Source organism: Trachurus japonicus, chromosome 5 (genome assembly GCF_045865225.1).
Source record: "Trachurus japonicus isolate A0001 chromosome 5, Traja_1.0".
Classification (NCBI taxonomy): domain Eukaryota; kingdom Metazoa; phylum Chordata; class Actinopteri; order Carangiformes; family Carangidae; genus Trachurus; species Trachurus japonicus.
The window spans coordinates 7,543,064-7,564,090 of record NC_140911.1 but is presented as its reverse complement, the minus strand read 5'-3'; the positions used below and the strand labels follow the sequence as shown (position 1 = coordinate 7,564,090).

At 42.3% G+C, this 21,027-nt stretch overlaps 1 protein-coding gene across 10 annotated transcripts in view; it reads left to right on the top strand.

Annotated features, from left to right (window-relative positions):
* Positions 1-15,410: 15,410 nt before the first annotated feature.
* Positions 15,411-21,027, top strand: part of kif21b (kinesin family member 21B) — a 70,878-nt gene continuing 65,261 nt past the window's right edge. For 6 of the 10 annotated variants that reach the window (XM_085775894.1, XM_085775889.1, XM_085775890.1 and 3 more), the window contains exon 1: positions 15,411-15,892. In XM_085775894.1, coding sequence (XP_085632020.1) covers positions 15,852-15,892 — 41 coding nt within the window. In that variant the 5' untranslated portion in view covers positions 15,411-15,851. The remainder of the gene's footprint in view (positions 15,893-21,027) is intronic. The other 4 variants (XM_085775887.1, XM_085775896.1, XM_085775895.1 and 1 more) reach the window with 1 other exon arrangement.

Sequence of the window (21,027 nt, the reverse complement as noted above, 5' to 3'; positions counted from 1 at the left end):
ACTCGGACCTCCCGGACCAAAACATGGAAAAGGTTTGGCCGTCCCACAGATAGGCTATCTGACAACATATAGGGATGAGAAGGTCTCTGGTCTTTTCAGCCCTGACCCCAACCCAAGCACCTCATGCCTCCCCCAAGGCCCTATAATGGCCTAGATTGTCAGAAGAAGTGTTGTCTCTTAAGTTACCCATTGTAGTCACAATTCCCACCAAAGAAGAGAGAGAGAAAAAAGAAACTCTTCATTTTATATACTGGGCCTTCAAAGTGCTCTCTGAAAGTAAGCCTGGGATGGCTTGTGTCCATGAAATGGGAAAATTAAAACTTTGTCGTAGAGTTAAACCAAATACATCGTTGGAAAGGTCACGACCAGGAGAGAGACATATGTCAGTATGAACATTCTGCATGGCTCCTGCTTTGAAACACTGACCTTTGAACCTTGACCTTGGTGCATGTTTGAAGGTTCATAATTCAGCAACAAAAGGGGCTAAGGACATGGAACCAACTGTTATGGAGAGCTCTTGACCTCAGCTATTATGTGAGCATAGTCAACAATAGGGGGCGCTGTCAAATATTTGTAAAATAAAATTTCACCCATTTAACAATTACATATTGAAAATTTGATTCCACAAATGTGTTACCCATTCCCTCAAACTCCTCAGTGCACTTTCAATCCAGTACTTACGATTTACAATTACAGGAAAAACACCAACATATTTTAAAACTACAATTCCCTAGCGCCGCACCTGGCCGCACCATGAGCGTAATACAAATCAGCGCCATTTTTGTAGTTTTCCTGTTTGCAAAGTAGGGTTGTGAAATTAGGGTCGTAAAAAGATATATCTGCTGAATAAATCAAATATCTACTAAAGCCGAACTTATAGTTACACTGTATCTAGATGTGTATGCTAACAGAAAGTACAGATTTTAGTTTATTTAAGATATTTTGAGTCAAATTGAGTTTTGGCAGAGTCAGTCTGTTTTTGGCTCGGTCTTACTTCCGGTTTCCGGTTCGACCAAAATCGTACTTTTAATAACGTAATAATAAAAATAAAAAAACGATGGCCCTACCATTAACCTATATTTGTTGCGTTATCAAAGACACATTGGTGTATCTGTGTTGGTTGAGAAATGTCAAAATTAGAATAAAAACTTTGACAGTGAGGAATATACTTCCGGTCATCTGATCCTGGATAGCCACTCGTAATCCTTCTAATTCTGCATTTCCATATTCAGTTTATCGCTCCAAAATCAAAGTTTTTTTATTTGAAAAAAACAAAACAAACAGAAACATAATCAAACAATTGCATAATGCTTTAACAACTCACATAATTAGGCTGCAGTTACAAGGGGCCCTCAGCCGTTATCAGAGACACCAAATAATGAGGATTGGTCAGGTAGGCTTGACCCTTGATCAGTTTTATGATCATTTATCATAACAGTAACTGTAATGTGATTACGAAATATTTTAAACATAATAATCCATTACATTACCTTGTCACTGGAATAATATTGCAGTAAATAGAGAAAAAGTAATCCAAGTGATCTACGTCATCTGGTGAGGAAAGGGTAAACGAAAGTATCAAAAAAAAAAAGTATCAAATAAAGGGACAGTCCTCAGGAAACCGCGGGCACCTGGTCACCCTTCTGTATATTTTCAAGTTGTTGTACTCAGTGTTTGTACAATGTAAGTCATAACGACACAATAAGTAATGCAGTAATGCACACATCTAAAAAACTTAAGGAAGTTCAGTCAGACAATTCTGAAATTTGAACAAATAATTTATTGAGCATAAGCATGGAAACACAGTAGGCCTATAGGTAGGTAGCCTTTTCTTGAGGAGGGTTGCAGCAAGATTGAGTGTAGTATGGCAAGCTGAAGCACAGCATAGATCCTTCAGCATGGTGCTACAGCAGGTTTGGCGTCAGGCTCTGTTCGTTCCCTGAATGATTTGGATTGCCAGACATTACAGGGAATGAAGCAGACCCCTGCAGGGGATCATTGAGACAGAGCCCACAGGTGGATGCTGGGGAGGAGGTGGGATTGCAAAAACCTCATGGGCAGCAGCAGCAACGAGATGTGCTGAGCTACTGTATTCCCTTCCCCAGAATGGTTCTGTGATTATCAAGACTGTTTAGTATTTTGTAGTGTGAATACATGTCTGCATAAAGTTTGAGTTTCACATACATATCTTTAAAAAGTCAGTGGTGTGATGGCCCCATGACCTCTCCAAGGGTGTGGTGCTGTTTTCTTTTTTTTTTTCCAGGTGTGTGGTTTCCGGTTGGCTCACGGGAGATTAGAGGCAGCTGGCCAGTGTCTTAAACCTTCTTGTTGTGGTCTGAGGCCTTTGCCACACAATAGCATGTTGTGCATGGAGGGAGATGCATATACTATAGGATGCATGGATTAATAAATGATGGATGCAGTAAAGGGAGCCAGCATGGATCCCAATGTATTCACTACAACCAGTCAAAAAGCTGTTAGTTTAGCTCTAAACACACTGTCTGTGAATCAACCTTCTTATATTCTACTCATGGACTCTCCCATTATTTGAAGATGTGCACAAATGCTAAAATAACATTCTTAAAAAAAATACTTAAGTACTTTTTAAGCCTAAGCACTTTACTGCTTAAGTAAATATTGTCATAAATGACAGAAAAACAGGAAACAATTTTGATGTGAGCAATGAAAATCATTTACTGGTGACATTTAGCACACATTTTTCTCTTGAACCCACACGCATTGTGTGACCATCCATTGCACACACAGCACTGTGACCATGATCGCCACTTCTTCTTGCGGTTCTTCTCCGGGTCAAAAAAATCTGCTCCACACACACTGCAGACATCGCTTGTACCTTTGAATGTAAACCACATAAGTATCAGTTAATTCTACTATTTCATGACTATAACATGATACATACTTGGATTTATTGTTACTTCAAGTATTTGTTTTATAGTAGTTCTCTATCCATAATCTCATCACTACCATAAACTGAAATACAGATATGTAGATGAAATGCATACCTTCGATAACGGTTGAAGCTTCAGCTTCAGCTACCTCAGCAGAGGAATGTGGGGGCTTTGCTGCTGCACCTAATTATACAGATGTAGATAATGTGCAGATGTATTTGCTTTACATACTATTCATTATGTACCATGTACACAGACATAGACAGACATGAAGACAAGAGTAGTGTAATCATCACATTGCACACACTGTAATGCATTACATTGTAAACTTTCTCAGTTGCTAAAACACATTCCTTGGTACCTCCACCCATTTTCTCAAAACCTTCAAACTAGATTCCCTAACTCCTGGCTTTTCTATAAAAATCAAATAGTTTTTGCCTGCCTGATGGTGGCCTGCTAAAAAAGAACTTGAGGAGTGAGTGGGGCAGGGGAACCCTTGATTTTGCTGGCTGTCTTCACCAGATTACTATATATTTGAGATTTTGGATTTGACTGTAAGATTACCAAACCAGGATGTGATACTGCATCTAAGGATAGACTCAATGGTTGCACAGTAGAAGATGTTCATGATGTTACTGCTGACACCGAACAAGCGAAGTCAAGAAGTGGAGGCGCTGAGGGATTCTGGCACACACACCTGCCACATGAGGGTGCCAGCTGAGGTCGCTGTCTACGTGCACACCGAAGTACTTGACAAAGGCGACCTGTGTGATGTTGTTAGCCTGAGAACCAGTGTTGTGGGTACCGTGTTACAAAGTAACGAGTTAGTACTTTAATTACTTTCTTCGTGTAACGTGTAACGTAACGCATTGAGTATCAGTAACATAATTATTTTTCAAAAAAAGTAATTCGTTACTTTTCGCCGGATAAGGAAAGGAAAATCCCGACTGCAGCCTGGTTTTTGTCAGACAGTAGACTAATGTGCAACCTGCGGATGCGTCAGCCGAGGCGCAGTGCTGTGATGCGTCTGTGTGTTAAGGGCCCATTCACATAGATCAGCTCCACGTACGGACCCGCTTCTCCAGCAGCAACAGTGCAGCCCGGCTCTCAGTGCTTGCTGGTTTCAGCAGCTCCCCTCCGCGAGTGGCAGCTCAGTTCTCCCCCGGTCCAGCCCCGGATCTCTACTCCATAGCTGCCGTAGCAGCAGTGTGATAGCAGTACATTTAACCGCATTTTTAACTTTTATTAAAAACAAGGCAGGAAGTTTGCAGGAAAGCCGGAAGTTCGCGTCTCGCCGGCCTTCCTCCTCTCTACAGTACACGTGAGTCCTCTGTTCAAACCGACAGACAGATCGAGCAGTGAAGCTGCTGAGAGGGATTCACGGCAACTCCTGAATTTTGATCAGTTCTGTGATCAAAAAATAAATAAATCGCTATGTGGCATATTTCTGACTGTCTTTTCTGTTAATGTTATCCTGTAGAGCTAATTTGGTTGGATGACTGACGTTATTCGTCAGGACTCGGTGCATTTAAAAGAGGCTGTGTGTCTGTCAGTTAAGTTGCAGCATGTGCAAGGCGCTGCAAAAGGCTTTTAATTTTTAGTAACGCCTGAGTACTCTAACGCGTTACTTTTATTCATAGGTAACGCTGTAACGTAACTGATTACTTTTAATTGATGGTAACGTTGTAACCTAATTAACTACTTTCCAAAGTAATTATACCCAACACTACTGAGAACTAACACAGTCATTTCTATACAAGGTGAGAAGAGAGGGTAAACTGACCCGGGGGGGGGGGGGGGGGGCTGTGCTGCTAATGCATGAATCATTAGAAATATGTGTGTTCGATTTTGAGCTACTATATTGTGTGTAAAACATGACAGCTGTGTTGGAGATGTGTTTACATTTTGCTGCCACTAGTGTTTATAATTTTGCAACACAAGTGTCTCACAGCGTGCAGTGACTGAGAATGTGTTTAAGGTTTTGCAAAAAAAAAGTACTTGAACAGTGTTTAAAGTTTGGCCAAAAGAAAGTTTGATTCAAAAAATGAGTTAAGGCCACAGGGAGAATTTGGTTCAGAGAATGGGGTTTCGGGTTTTAGCAACTGAGAAAAACTGTAACACATAAAAAGGCCACAAAAGAAAGGGATATCCTAAATTTAAGCGTTATAATAACTGATTAATATTCCTTTTTCTAGTTTTGTTAGGCACTTACCGTCGTCAAACATGGATGCAAATATTTCGTCCACTGTCTGAGGACAACCACCGGCATCCTCAACTAAATTAACAAAGACACAATGAAAAAATATACATAATCAAACAAAAGTCATATAACTTGTCAATGTTTTAATAGAATTGTGTATATTTGCGATTTAAGACATTTTCTGGTTCTGCATACCATTTGTGTCCATCTCAACGGCGCTGGGTTGTGATGTGTCTAGATGGTTGACAAAAAAGGGGGGTTCAAGGTATTGCTTGTACAGGCTACAGAAACTAGGCATTAGCATCTCTTTTACCTTTTGGTGTACATTCCATGGTGTCCATAGATAGTAGTGGTGGTAGTTCAGTCTCTTTCCCTACTGAGGTCAAAGAACCACAACAATCTTCAGTTAAACATGTTGCATACATACATACTTATACACATATTGCTCCTTCTCATATCCAATTTTTAGGGCTGACTTTCCACACTGTTTTTAGCAAGTGTCCAAATCACATTTAAAATGTTCATTAATGTACACTATCATAATTCACCACAATTTTAAGAAGCTGTCACTGATCATACCTTGTGGTACAAGTTGGGCTGCATCCACTTGAGGTGGTTCTGGTGACACAGGGAACACATTTAAGAAGGGTTAAGTCAGATATAATTAATGGACTACTGTTTGTAATAGCCAGAGGCAAACTTAGAAAACTTACTTATCTGGAATACTATGTCATCTGCTGCCTTCAAGATGACCTCCAGCTGTTTGCGCCCATAAAATGCTGGTTTCCTCAGTGTGAGGTCATTTGGCAGCCCTTGAACAGCTATCTCCAATGTCTGGTTAGACAGTGCCTGGTACGGCAGTCTACCAGAGCCACCTGCAGCAACTTTACAAGATAAAATCAAAACCATTAGGTCAAGTTCACTTTTGAGAAGCTGAAAATCTATGAAGGTATGCTTTTTTAAGGTCACTTTGTGCCCAGCATAAAACATTTCAAACAGGTATATGTTATACCTGGAGCATTTCATATAATATACAAAGTCAACAGATCATTTTTTGTGTGTGTGGAAAATTGGCAATTAGACAAAACATCATGCTGCAAATCAAATCAAAACCAATTATTACAATTATCAGCAGTTATCACAATTATATAAACTAAATTATCTTTGGCTTCAGTGGTCTGAGTTATCCACATCAGGTTGGGTCCCACTATCTTCTACCATTTGCTAAGAAACTCCCTCTTCATTAAAAAAAAATACATTATCGTTATATCAACATAGCTGCATTTGCCCAATCCAGAGGTTTAACTCTAAACTATAAAATATATTCTATTAAAATCTGAATTCTGTTTTGTTGCTCAGTTGGAAAAGATTAATTGAGAAAAACAACATACGATTAACCAGGGATGTGGTTGTTGGACTCCTGTAGCTGTGGGGAAGAACATGTTCTACAGCCGAGACACTAGATGGAGCTACAGAGTTACAGTCTCACTTCAAAAAGACACATCACACATGCAATGACTTTACAGTCTCTCACTTCACCTCATATCACTCAAACAAATCCCATATTATCCCAAATCTCTGTTAATTTATGTCAGAGCATATCCAGAGAAAATGGCACAATTTAAACCTCTAGACATTTTATGGGTTTTACGTGAATCAGAAACATTTATATCTTTACGTTGCAAATACAGATAATAAAAGTAATCAATCACAAACCAAAGTCCTGTAATTATATGATTAAATGGTTACTGTTAGGATTTATATGCACAATTCATGTTCATATGATAAGTTGATATGATAAGTGTATCAACCATAGCTGTTCAATGTTAAATAAAGTACAGTGCAGTATCATCCTCTTTATTTCTCCTCAACTGTTGATTTGTGAAAAATGTGTTTGTTTTCCAGTTCAACATCATGATCTTCATCATTAATCATAAAACAATACAATAACCCACACCTGCCTTCATCAATGTCAAACTAAACCCATAAAATCTCATGTTTATGTTGCTTAGTTACAGTGACATGTTGTAATTTCTCTTGTGCATTTCTGGAAACAAAGTGAACTTGTGTTGTCTGTAACGTAACACACTCTCTCATTGTTTTGTTTGTGTGTGTGTGTGTGTCTCCAAGCTCGCTCCATGTGTTTGTTGTCAGCACTGAACCCACATACTTCTGCGCTGTGACAACACATTAATGCACTGACTCAAAGACGCCCTTTCACATACTGTTTGACCTTTTGGTTTCTTTCAGAGAAACCAAATAAATAAATACCTGAACAACAAAGGACGTGGCTTTATGAATAGAGAGGTATTAGAGCTTGATTTTTGACCTCTGGTGTTTGTTTTCCTCTCAGTTTGAGTTAATATTTCTTTATGCTGTTGATCTTTCAGCGAGACTAAAGAGGTTGATATATAGCACCGCAGTGGTTTGTGTTTATGTGTGTGTGTGTGTTCATGTGTGTGTAGTGTACATGTGTCCTTGTGTGCACAAGTGTGGGCACAAACATGTCAATGCACTTAGCTTTATTAAGTGATACAGCCCCAGTGTGAGAGGAAGGCTGTTCATAATCAAGTTAGTCGGGAGCAGCAATCCAATTTTCAGATACAGAATGGAGTGAGATTTCATGTGTGTGTGTGTGAGTGGGAAACAGTGTGTATGTGTCCTATAGTGTGATATTATTTACAGTTTTACATGCTTTCATGCTGTGTGTGTGTGTGTGCTTATTATATCCCTGTATCTGTGAATACGTAGGCCTAATGTGATCTGTTGGTTGCTGTTCTCAAAGTGGACATACCAAAAAAATGGGAACAAAGTGTTAAATTAAAACCAAATTAAAACCATATTAGTAGGCTAAAAGTTATCTATAGGTGGAAAAGTGTGTGTGTGTGTGTGTGTGTGTGTTTGACACAGAGACTGATTAACCCTCTCTTACCCTCTGTATAGGCCCATTAGCTCCGAGAGCCTCAGAGAGCACAAAGAGGCTTTTCTGCCGTTTCAGCATCTCTTCCTGTCCCTTTCTGTCTGCCTTCTTTTGAGGCTGTTTCCATAGCAACAAGGTGTTGGATGCCCTCAGAGAGAGAGGAGAAGGGTACGGGGAGGGGGGGGGCAAAGTAAATGAGGCAATTATACAGATTTAATGACAGACCACCTCTATAGTGAGGCAGAAGGACAAAAAAAAAAGTTGTTAGTGATCTTAATTTCATGAACCATTAAAATCACAGCTGGATTCAAACCAAATTCTGTTTAGTGTTGTGAGTTTTTGTCCTGAAATCTCACACTTTTAACTTTTTGTTCTTGTTAAACATCATAATAAAACATCCACATTCATGTATACGTATATGGGTGATATGTTTTCCCCCTTTTCTCGGCTGCTTCATCTGCTGATGGACACACAGGTGTAAATGGATGAAAACACTGAACTGTCTCATCAGTATCAGTCAGTAACACACTGACTACGTCTACAGACTCGTCTCCTCACCGTCAGTCTGCAGTGCCACCAACCAGCAGCTCTTGACATTTGGTTTGGACAGATAATAATAATAATACATTTTATTTCTAATGCACTTTTCATCAAAAAGAAAAAGCAAAGTATAAAAACACAATAAAAACAAAATTAGAGTCACATATACAGTATTAGTATTTCGGAATAGAAAGGTTTTCAGACCCTTAGAAAGGATCACATATGCAATCAGGGGTAAGCAACCTGTTTTTGATAACATCTGGGGCCCCTTTAGAAATTTTCTTGCGAATAAAGACTTGTCTGGTTTGGTGGAAACCCCTGGGGATGACCCGATGCCCTCTGCAGCTCATTTGGGAAAAATGTTTACTGTCTGGTGTTGATTGACCACTATCTAATTTATGTGCAGTTTTGTGTTTATTCTCCCCCAGTTTTATTTTTATTATTTATGTTTTATTTACTTATGTAGTATTTGTATTATTATTTTATTGTGTATTTAAGTTTCTTTCTTTCGTTAGTGATTTAGTCTATATTTATTATTTGTGTTGTTGTTCTTTTGTTATGTCTTGGTTGTGAATTGAAGACATGGGTTCTGCACGGTTTGGGGCAGACGTTTGGAGTCCCAGTGGTTATATTATATGTATGTGTTATTATGTCTGGAAATAAATAAAGATATTGTTGGGAAAAAAGAGAGAGGTTTTCAGGCCTGTTTTAAAATAGTCCAGGCTCTGGGTCGCCCTCAGCCGGATTGGGAGGCAGGAAACAAACATGTAAACTGGGAGGCTATAGGCTCGGTCTCCCATGGTGGAAAGCCTGGTGCTGGGGACTCGGAGGAGGAGCAGGCTGTTTGTAGATCTGAGGGTTTGGGCGGAGGATTGTGAAGTGATGAGTCACATCACACATCACTGTGACAGTAGATATCACATTATCTCGGTGTTGCCACAGTCCTTGGAGGTGGACGATGACCCCACAGGTAAACCGTCCCCTTCTTCTTCTTCCTCTTCTCCTCGACCTTTCCCTCTGACCCATCTATGGGACAATACACACACACACATACACACATACAGAGTGGCCTCATACCCTCTGAAGCAGCAGTAACTCAGTCAATGAGTGTCACTCCCTCTCTAAAACACCCCGTGGCCTCACCACCACCACCGCCCTCCCCCGCATCCACCCCATGCCGCTGCCTGGTCACAGCCCAGCAGGAAGCATCGAAGCCTGGGTAAAGACGGAGCAAAGTGTGGGTCAGTGTGTGCCCCGGGGACGGGAGCAGGAATGTAGGTCTTTACTACAGTGGATCATGTTCATGACTCATTACTGACTGCTCACCACCACGACTTCCCTCGGGGACTGGTGATCTGTGCATGAATACAAACAGTATATGATCAATACTCCTCTGGGCTCGAGCACATCCATCCTTTAAGTACAGTTTGTTGCTTTTTCCAATCATGTTAAGTACAAAAAAGTCCCACACAAATCATAATGTGATGGTATATATCACACTAGACTCCCCACTGGGACAGTTTACATGTTTGTTTCCTGTGAGCTATAAAGTTGTTTTAAAAGGGGGAAAGTGGAAAAAAGTTGTTTGAATTTTTTCTTGGCTCAGAGTTAGAAAGGAAAAGAAGCGTTAACTGCTCCTCGTCTCTGCTTGAGGCTAAATAAGCCATTAGTAGCAAAACTAAAATCCCAGACTGTGGGTGTAGCCTACTGTGGGTAATGTAGATGCCAGATCTCAATGAGGAATGGTAAAAATATAGAAAGAAATATACAACATCTCTGGGTGCTGCATCAATTTTGGCACTTTCATACTTTTTACAGACAGAGTAGGTCCATCAATGTCAATTAAGAGCAAGACTGAACTGGTGGAGTGCACCTCTAACTCATTTACTGTAGCTGTGAGAGAGAGGGGGCAGTCATTTTTCTTACCCATTGGCCAGTGGGTGTTGCGGGGTTAAAGATGATGTCACACTTACCAACTTTGGATTAAAACAATAATTGATAAATTCTGTGTGACATCCTGGTTAACATACATCCCACAAAACCACAATGCCCAACCACCTTCTCTTTTTAAAAAAAGGAGTAAATTCACTTATTCACTTTTGTGCCAAGTGCTGATGAAAAGATCGATATCACTTTTCCATTGCTCACTAAATAAAAGGCTCAGGAAACAGTGAGCCTTGTCTTTTGTTTGGTGGAAACAGAACCGGCCTATCTGCAGGATAAATCCAATTAAACTAATGAGATATAAAATTTTAATTAGAGAAAGTTGGAGGTGCTGAGAAGCGCAATTCGTGACCGTCACAGTCACCAGAAGTTTTTTATTTATTTATTTTTACCACCCACTTCCAAAAAGCTATTCCTCTAAGATATAGTAAACACACACTGACATCATGTTGTCAATATATCAAGAAGAGCCAAAGTTTGTGTGTGTGTGTGTTTTTACAAAAGCACCCAGTCAACAGTTACTTAAGACAAATCTTCAGCATAGCAGAGAAAGCCGAGCTCTGCAGGATGATGGGACGGAGCGCGACGGGGGGTCCAACACTGGCAAGAAAGAACTGGTGAGAACCTGCTCTGATGTAGCTACAACACCACATCCACCACCACTGCAGCAGCTGACACACATACAACTAAAATACATATAAGACGTAGATATGCAAAACATAAAACACAGACACCATAAAAAAATCTGTGCATATTTATCAGACTCAATCAGAGATGAGAGGAAATGTAAAGAAGCATGTAAAAAAAGAAAAAAAAAGTGCATAATTCAGACTGACTGACTTCTTCATCTTGGCAGTGCACTTCTTTCTCTGCCAGCCAGTGAGTCGTCAAATATGTGTTTGCGTAATCCTGGGCCAATTCACACAGTTTTGTTACGGTAAAGAATGGAGGATTAGCTTATGGAGCTTCAAAGCCAAATATAGAAAACGCGTGTGAGGGATTATAGACACATCAAAGAATAAGGATGGAGAATACATTAGACCGCAGCTTCGTCTTCCATCTCAACAGCTCCCGTCGTCTTGCGTCTATTCTGTTTTGAAGGAGGCGATTTGATGCTTTATAGGTTGGAGCGGTTCAATAGACGTCACAGGCGTTTAAACCCATCTTTTAGTTTTTTGCTTAATGACTGATATACGGCTTTTACACATCATGGTGTATATATCTGGTGGCTCACGTGTTTTTGGAAATTTGGGGCTTATTTTTGGGGGGTTTTTGAGTCATTTTACGTAATTTTCCATCAGTGCAGCATTGAAATATATAAATATGTCATGCTATTCAACGTCTGAAAAAAGATTATGGTAAATGGATGAAATCACACGCTGCAGAAATGAGACGGAGAGCTATCATGGAGTAGATTTATGTGGGTGGTGTTTTTTTTTTACAGTACTCATGAAATCCAAAAACTGGGAGTCCACACACATTTTTGTTTTCAGTCTGATTTGGCTGCTTTGTGGGGACTGTGACACTGAAGCATACAGTACAACATTAAATGACTGTTTGAGGGCCGAGTCCTGGTTTAATGATTAAAGACAGAATCGGGTTTAGGTTGAGATAAGGTAGAGAACTGTCCGGGAATGGCATCATGTCAGTGTCGGTGGTCCCCACAAATATAGTAAAACAAGCACAAATGTGTGTGTCTGTATGTGTGTGTGCGTGGAAGAAACTGTCAAATCCAAGCTGGAGAGTGAATTGCTGACTGACACAACCCGAGGGCGGCCGGAGTGACTATTTGAATGCCTCGTGGGCAATTAGATTGCTGTTTGGCTATTTCGGATATATGTGGCTCTAAATACAGCAGATTATGCAGCAGGTTGGAAACTACTGCAACATTAAAATATCTTCAGGGCTTGATGACTCCACCACAGTGAGGTTATGAAAGAGGCTTTTTTTTTATAACATTGTGAAGTGCAGAAGGGCAGGTGCAAATCAGCAAGAGTGGATTTGAAAACTGTAAACACGCCCGAAGAGCTGAAACAGACTTAACATATGTTTAGAAACAACAGTGCAGACGAATTATGTAACAGTCCATATGATATAGTCTGAGAAGTTCACTACCAGACAAAATAAGGTGAGTCAGTGTTTTCTGTGTGTGTGTGTTTGTGTGTTGTCGTCCCAGTTGCAGTGGCCGGTTCCCAGCAGATCTAGGAGGATTTCAGCTTTATCCCCATAACTGGATGATAATCTTGTGTGGAATCCAGCGCTGCACTGCTTCCGGGGAACGCTGCCTGTGCAACACTAACATCGCCACCTGGTCCGCGGGACACCAACACACACACACACACACACACACACACACACACACACACACACGGTGAGAGTCATAAGCTCCTCTGTGTACACACTGAATGGGTTTATAGTTTGTGCGACCGTTTGCGGACTGTGTTTCATAACAGAAAATGATCTTTGTGATTGGTGTCTGTGACTTTGTTTGTTATAACCATCACATAACAGAAACAAAGTGCAGGTTTTGCACACAGTGACACTGTACACGTCAAACATAATGATGCTGCAAAGCCACCTGGATAAAGCTGTGTCTGTGTGTCTGTGTGTGTCCATGTGGAGTTATGAAATAATGAACCGAACTATGTTTGTGTTATATTGGGAAAAGAAACTATTGGGAAATAACATGACTGGCACTGCTGGCTCACTGTTTATCAGCTTGTATCCGTTCATATGAGTCATAATGACGAGGAGGAAGAGGGTTTGGGGAGGTCGCAGTGTTTTTACCGAAAATCAAGATCTGGATCCTGCCAATAAAAAAACAACACTGCCCACTTCACTGACTGTGGGACTGTCACTTTGTATGTAGGCTACAGATCATTTAAAGCAGTCTAATAGAAACCTGTATCTGCACGTTAGAGGAGATTGTGTATATAGATCCAGCTGAAACACTGACAAGGCGACATGGAGAGAAACTGAAGAGAAACATTAAAGAAAAGTATGTGAGTTGTGAGTTTATCATCCTTGGGAGGGAAGGCAGAGCTGACTAATGACCGAAAACAAGCTGTAAAAACATTCATGCTACTGCTTTAAAATTTTCTATAATCTTATATTGTTAAAGGAGGGATATGCTACAGGACAAAACCAGTTCCTGCCCAAAAATCTGCATTTCAGAAACAATAAAATACAGTTTAACAGTATTACATTTCTGCGTTTTTCCACTTCATCAATAAAAACAAAAATCAATAGGCTACTACAACTAGGCCTACAGGATTATTTAAAGTACTCAAACAGTGACCTGGCTGTATCTGCAGCAGGAGAGAAAGTGAGGAGAAACATTAAAGAGAAAGGATTCCAGTTCCCCTCTTTGTAAAGAAGTGACTCAGCAGGAGAGGAAGTGAGCAGACTAGTGTGGCTTCCTGTCAAAAAACCCAGACCAAATCAACTACGTGTTGTGCTGAAACATAATAAACCTCTGCATAAGTGTCGACCTTTGACCTCAAGGTGTTTGAACCGCGTGGCCCTTCCCCGCCGTCCTGGGAAAGGCCTCCTGCCTGTGGTAACGGAGCTCAGATGTCGCCGCGGGGCTTCAGTCTGATGCAGCTTTGTGATCTTTACTCCTCCAAGTGGGTGTGTCGCTGGGCGGGGCCACGGTGCGGCTGTCGAGGCCGCTGATTGGTCGGCAGTGTTCCAAGAAGGCGGTGCTACTTCGCTAATTGGTCGCAGTGCCTGTCAATCGAATGCGATTATGCTGCCTTCATGGGCGGCTCGTATTTTTGTGTTATCATTAAAAGAACCGTTAAAAGAGGGGAAACAGCAATTTGTTCCTCGTTCATTTGATCTTTAGTGGAGGAATTAAACTAAGAACAGTTACTAAAGTACTATATTTCAATGCAGCTGTGTGGTGCATGTACATATAGTGCCAAATTTTTACTTCTACTCCACCACCACCTGCTTTTTCCCCACTACATTCCTACATTTGTCAGCTTCACTAGTCAAACACAATGGACAAAAGGTGTTTTAACTCTGTTTTTCCATCTCCATATGAAGAAATCAGTGACAAGCCCATAAACTTTGACACGTTTTTATAGATTAATCACTATGGTAAATAACTAAATTAGCTCTACCTTTATCAGTAACAACATTAAAATGCAGTTTACACAAAAATTCATGCAAATATCGATAATAATAATCTTGCAGCCAATTAGATAGAAATACGTCACTAGGAAAAACAAGTGTTCATATAGGCTACTTTGAGTATGTTTACCTACTTAAATTTAAGTGAGATTTAGAGGGCGTTTCTTACTTGTAATAGAGTTTTGGCTGTTTTGTGGAGGATTGCTTCACCATTTTTACACTGAATTTAGTCCTGTTTCTTAGGAGAAACATGAGTGAATGTGTGAAAACAGTTGAACTACAATAATTTTCTGGGATAGGGTTGGGATTTGAACCCTAAAATCTTAATGAACAGGTGTAAAGAAGCTGTTCAGTGTGAAGTGACAGCTTGAAGTTGGATGTATGGATACATGTCTTTGGCATCTCTTAGTTTAAACCATTGTTGTTGTAATATGTCTCTTTAAGAGCCCTCAAAGTGATATAGTAAATTGGTGTAATATAATATAAGGATGAGTAGCCTACTTACTACATGTTTGCACCTTTCTGAGTCCATATGGACATAGCTATCCTTCAAAAAAAGAGAACAGGGCAACAGGGTTATGATTTACTACAAAAAGTAAGTGCAATTTTTATTTATACTCTTTGTAGTGAGGCATTAGCTGCTTAGTGTTGACGTGGGAGAGGCCACAGCCTGCAGGCAGAGGTGAATCAATGGTGAATCCACAGTTTTACGACAGTCTTTGAAGGCATCACCACCCCCTCCGGTTTGCAGCCACAGCTCATTCAGCGTGATCGCGTCTCTCACAGAGCAGCGCTGTGGTTTTGGAGCAGCAGCAGCAGCAGCAGCAGCTCTGTTCGTCGGCACTTTAAAACAGGATGTAGCGGCTGAAACCGAGCACGGAAAGAGAGAGAAAAAAAAAACGAGACAAACGGCTTCAACACTGCGATGTGACGAGCACGGCCGAGCCAGAGATGAGCACCACCACCACGGCGGAGGTGAAGCAGAAGAAGGAGAAGAAGGAGAAGGAGGAGAAGAAGCAGCAGCAGCAGGAGTCTGAGTCCGGATGAGGCAGCTCACCGCCGGCAGGTCTTGACGGCTGCTCCCCGTGACCTGAGACACTCACACTCACACACACACCGACACACCGACACCCCCACGGAGCCGAGACACCGCACACACCCAGCCAGCCAATCAACCCACTCCCCCTGAAGGAAAACGACCATGGCGAGCATGGGCGACTGCTGTGTGAAGGTGGCGTTGAGGTAAGCCTCCCTCTGTCCGTCTGTCTGTCTGTCTGTCTGTCGCAGACCCACATTGTGTCTGAGGCTCGTGGTGGTGGAGATGCACCTGAACGCATCCTCCTGCACACACACACACAGATACAGATACAGATACAGATACAGATACACACCTTCTGTCTGTCCGCTTTTTACTATGCATGCTCTCTGCTTCCTGTCTGAGCTCGTTGCAGGACCTGGTGGGTAGTGGAGCTGCAGAGACAGACACAGAGTATTACACCTTGTTTTGTAAGACATGGGTGGTGCTCTGCTCTGTATTGATAAGGCAAAGCATGTGCTTGGGCCACACACTATCTCCATAGGACTTGTTCTCATTTTATAGAGAAGTGGGGACACACAAGTTCTCCACAGCAGCAGCAGCATAGCAGCATAGCAGCATGAGTAGTGTGGTTAATGTGAAGCAGCGGTTTGCATTCATGATTTATCATTGGGTGAAGTGACAAGGACAGCTGCAGCCAGGTGCAGGGAGGAGAATGGGCGTTTCTCCCCCCCCAAATTTTTTTTTTTAAAATTGTGTGATTATTCTCATGAGCTGCCACCTGCAGTCTCACCTTATCCTGACCTGACAGTCTGTGAACACCTCACAGGGGCTGGGGCTGGGTTAGATAACATAAGCAGGGTTTGTGTTGTGAGTATGTGTGTGCGTGTGTGTGTGTGTAAGGGTGTGTGCATGTGTGTGTGTGTTTTGCCTCTGCAAATGAATCGAGCACAAAGAGATGCTCTCCTTCAGAGCTGTGTCATTCACTGCCTTTGTTGAGATCCACCCTGCAGCCTGGCTGGGCAGCACGGCGGCGGCTCTTTGGAGTCGCACACGTTGCCTATAGATTGTGTGAGCTGAGGCTAAATACACATTGAGAGTGAGTGTGTAAAAAAAAAAGAAAAAGAAAAATGTGCATGTGCTGGCACTTGCAGGGTGGCAGCCTCTCCTTATCGGAGTGTGGTGGTGGTGGTGGTGGTGGTGCTGCGTCTGTAATCATGCTCATTTTACAGTCTGTGGAGAGCTGTGAGTGAGGCGGTGGTCCGACAGACAGAGAGACCCACCGGTCCTTTAACTCATCACCTCCCAGACTCTTAATGAATGAATCCCAGTCGGTCACACTGTGCTGAGAGAGGAGAGTCTCGTGGTGCAAAGGATGAACCATTGCATCCAAGAAAATCGACCTCATTTACATTTACAACCTCTGTTAGCCTACTGTTTGAATGTGAAGCAGCTGCTGCAAAGTTAAAGTAAAATGGAGCTTTTCTCCAGATCCCCCCACTTTGGGATCCATTGATTGGGCTTAATGTGGGCTGAGGATGCGGTGGAGGAGGGTGTGTGTGTGTGTGTGTGTGTGTGTTGGGGGTGGTGGTGGTCCAGTGCAGCATCTTCCAGTCCCATTTCTCCCTAAGGGGGGAGTGGGAGGGGAAGTGACTTGTCAATCAGCTGCTGAGTGAATCTCCTTTGTGTGTGTTCACGGTGACATTTGTAACAGGAAGTGGGGCAGGAGGAGGTGTTGACAAAAACCAAAAGAGAAAGAGAGCAAGTGTGTGTGTGTGTGGGAGAGAGAGAGAGAGAAAGAGAGAGAGAAAAGACAGCTGGTGGCTGTTGCTCAACTGAAGTTATTGATCTGAGTCTGGAGAGCAGCTCAGAGTCTCTGATGGACGCCGTGTAACTGAGTAAGTGAAGGTGACAAAAAATCACTACACACAACACAACACGTGTGGTGGTGTGTTGCCAACCAGACCGACTGTAGCTTTAAATCAGCTTTATTAGCATGAACTTCACATTGTAATTAAGCAGCATGTGTGTAATTATACGTCAACGCTGCTGCTGATGGTTACATGCCCCGTAAAGTAAGTGCCACCAAAAGTGCCTGTGTGCGTTTGACAGGAAATGGGAAGCACACAAATAAACACCCGGACAAGGATAACTTCCTGCTGTATAGCGACGCTTTTCCCGATGACCTTTTTTTCTTTTTCTTTTTTCTTTCTTCTTCTTCCCAGAGAGAGAGAGAGAGTGAGCGGCTGATAAGAGAGGACGGAGTTTAATTGCTCCCATGTTGTTCTGCCCCCGGGCTGGCTGCTGCTGCTGCTGCTGCTGCTGCTGCTGCATAAAGAGAAGCTCACTCTGAGTCGTTTGTGTGTCTGCATTTAGAGGGCAATGAGGTTATTGTAAGGGCCAACACACACATTCACACACACATACACACACATGAACAGTCTGAGTCGCCAGCTTCCATTTCCTGAATGTCTGCGCTGCCTTCCCTAAACAATGTCCATACAACCAGTGACATGACCCACAATCCTGCATCGGCTGCCTGAAGAATGGATTGGACACACTCTCACACACATATATGAATACACACATTGATACACACATGTACACACACACTTAAGTCAATGGACCTGCATTGCAGTCGAGTCTAACATGACGAGATGCATGTAATGTAACTCCCTGCTAAGTGGTGGTAGTGAAATTGCTTGTGGCTTTTTGCATCTTTATACAGCTGCATTCACTTATGAGATAAACTCAGTCTAATGCAGAGAGGCCATAAGAACCAGTAGACTTTGAATCCCCCCACACACACACTCACATCCTCCCACACACACACACAGACAGACATGTTGCAGTTTCACTTCACCCTTGGGGACTCCTCCTCCTCCTCCTGTTGATCTTACGTTGAGTGCTGCATTGGCCACATATTGATAGCTTTATGTTCCCGCCGGCTCTCAGATACTATAAACGCCCATAATTTACCTTTTGTGAGTGTGCATGTATGTTGGGTGTAACTTGACATGAGAGTTATGAGCGGTGTGTAAATTTACACACTTGCATATTGATCTGGGAAGGCAGAGAACGACTCGGCACCGCACCAAAGTGCTAAGTCAGCCTCCGCCGCCGTGTATAAATAGGCACAAAGACAAATCTGTTTAGTGCTGCTGTGGTCTTTGACCTTGTGATTTGCAGAGGCTCTTGTCTAATTTCAGCTCTAACCTGCAGGAATCGCTAATAAGGAGCCGTTTGAAGCCCCGTGCCTTTGGTTCATTCATGGTTCAGGATGATGACACCAGAGCGGTTGAATGGAAATGGAAAGTTTTTTCCATCGGAGCAACAACATATTCAGTGTTCTTCGAATCCCCACAGGTGGATGACCGAGGCTGTTTCGTCACGGTTTATGATGCAGAGAGTTTTGGCTTCAGGGTGACGGCTGAGGAAAATATAGTCTTTCATGTCTTTGGCCCTCAGCTGATGTGTTGATTAAATGATCCAAAAGCAGTGGTTTTGCAGAAATACAGCGGGGAAAATAAATATTAAACGCGTCAATAGACTTGCAGCATGGTGAGCATGCATAGAGGCCATGGCGGTTAAATGCATTACTCATTGTTTTTAGTTTTTTTTTTTATAACTGTACCTGCTAATTCCAGGTCTCTCTAAATCTCTCTGCCCGTGGTCATCAGCTCTTGGACGACTCTTCTTAATTTTCTCTTGACTAGAACCTGGTCGTGGCCAGTTTATGGTGAAATGTTGTTCTTTTTAGTTCCAGATTAATGGCATTAACGGATTAAACGGTGCATTCAGACACGTCTGTAACCGATGCCATCAGTATGTTCTGTCTGGAGAGAGCTCTTTGTTTGTCCCCATCATGAGACGCCTCTTGTGTGACACTTTGGTGATGAGAAACCTTTTTATAGGCGTCAATTTGGACTAAAGCAGTTGATATTACTTTGCACTGATAGGGGACAGGATTACTTTCTAAATACTGACAGACTCCAGCTGCTTTCTTGACTTTCCAAACCTTTATGCACCTCCTATATTCTTCATGTGTTCAATACTTATATTTATTACACATTACTTAATTTATGGAGATAAATGTTTATATTTCTTTGTATGTGTGCATTACTTGGGTTGTTGCCGACATCTGGTGAAAATTTCATGTCGTTTTCTGAGACAAGTGTTGACACGTTCAATACTTATTTTCCCCGCTGTATACAAGTTTCTCACAGATAGGAATACACCGTAGACTCTCCCCGCCCCTCTGTGACCAAAACACCGACTTCAAAACAAAACAAGTGGAGTACAATAGTGGAAGTGGCCTCACAGCTGATACACAAAGGTTTTAAATGGGAGTTGTGTTTTGTTGTTGGACGTATGTGTGTGTGTCCTGTGTCGGCTACCAGTCTCGCCTGCTTCCTGTGTGTGTTAATAGTTTGCCACACTGGCTCTGTCTGGGCTACACACACCTCCCCAGGGGGGGTCGCCCTTTAAAATGGCTGGACGTCGGTGGGAAAGTCTGTTTTGTGTGTGTATGTGTGGCCGACTATATAGCGGGTTATTAGCCCTCAGTGCTGCTGTATGTGCCGGTCACAGGGTGGTGTTTTAATCTTCTCATGGGTGAGGTCTCAACATTCATCCCCCTTCACCCAGTTTACAGGAAAAGTGAGAGCTCTTCAGCTTTGTTGATGGGAGTTGTTTCTGCAGCTCTTTCTAATCACTGATTTGCCTCTATAGCCGAGGGAAGAGGAGCAGGAAACATGACAGAGCACACACCCAGAGTCGGCCGTCCACATCTGTGCATCGCTTCCTCCTCGTGCTGCTCTGCTGGTCACATGCTTTTTTTGTGTTGTTGGTTGTTGTTGCCCTTCGAACCTACGCGACCTCACGGCTCTGTGCGAATGAATGTCTTTTGTGGCAGCGGTGCCAACCCTGAGTACATGCCGGAGGCCCGACACCTGAAAGTGATCGGAGACACTGTGTGTGGATGAATGATTAAACAGGATGACATAATGATCCACAGAAACCGAGCAAGAATCAGAACATTTTGTGTTTGCAAGAGGCTTTAAAGAGTTATTTTTTTGTTCATCACTTGTTTTCCAACAGCCAGACCTGTTGCATAACCGAGCTCGGCAGGCTCATGAGACTTAGCAGCAGATTGTTGCTGCCTGAGGAGGTGAAAAAAAGATCTGGTTGTGTTGCCAAGCTGCACTTCTTAATCCTGGTTTCCAAACAATAATACAACTCTTCTTAATGACACATAGGACAGCTGAGTAACAGTGGAGCTGTTTCATTGCATTCCTGAGACGGCTGATTGTTTAGACGCTGACAGGGAGGAGTTTTATTT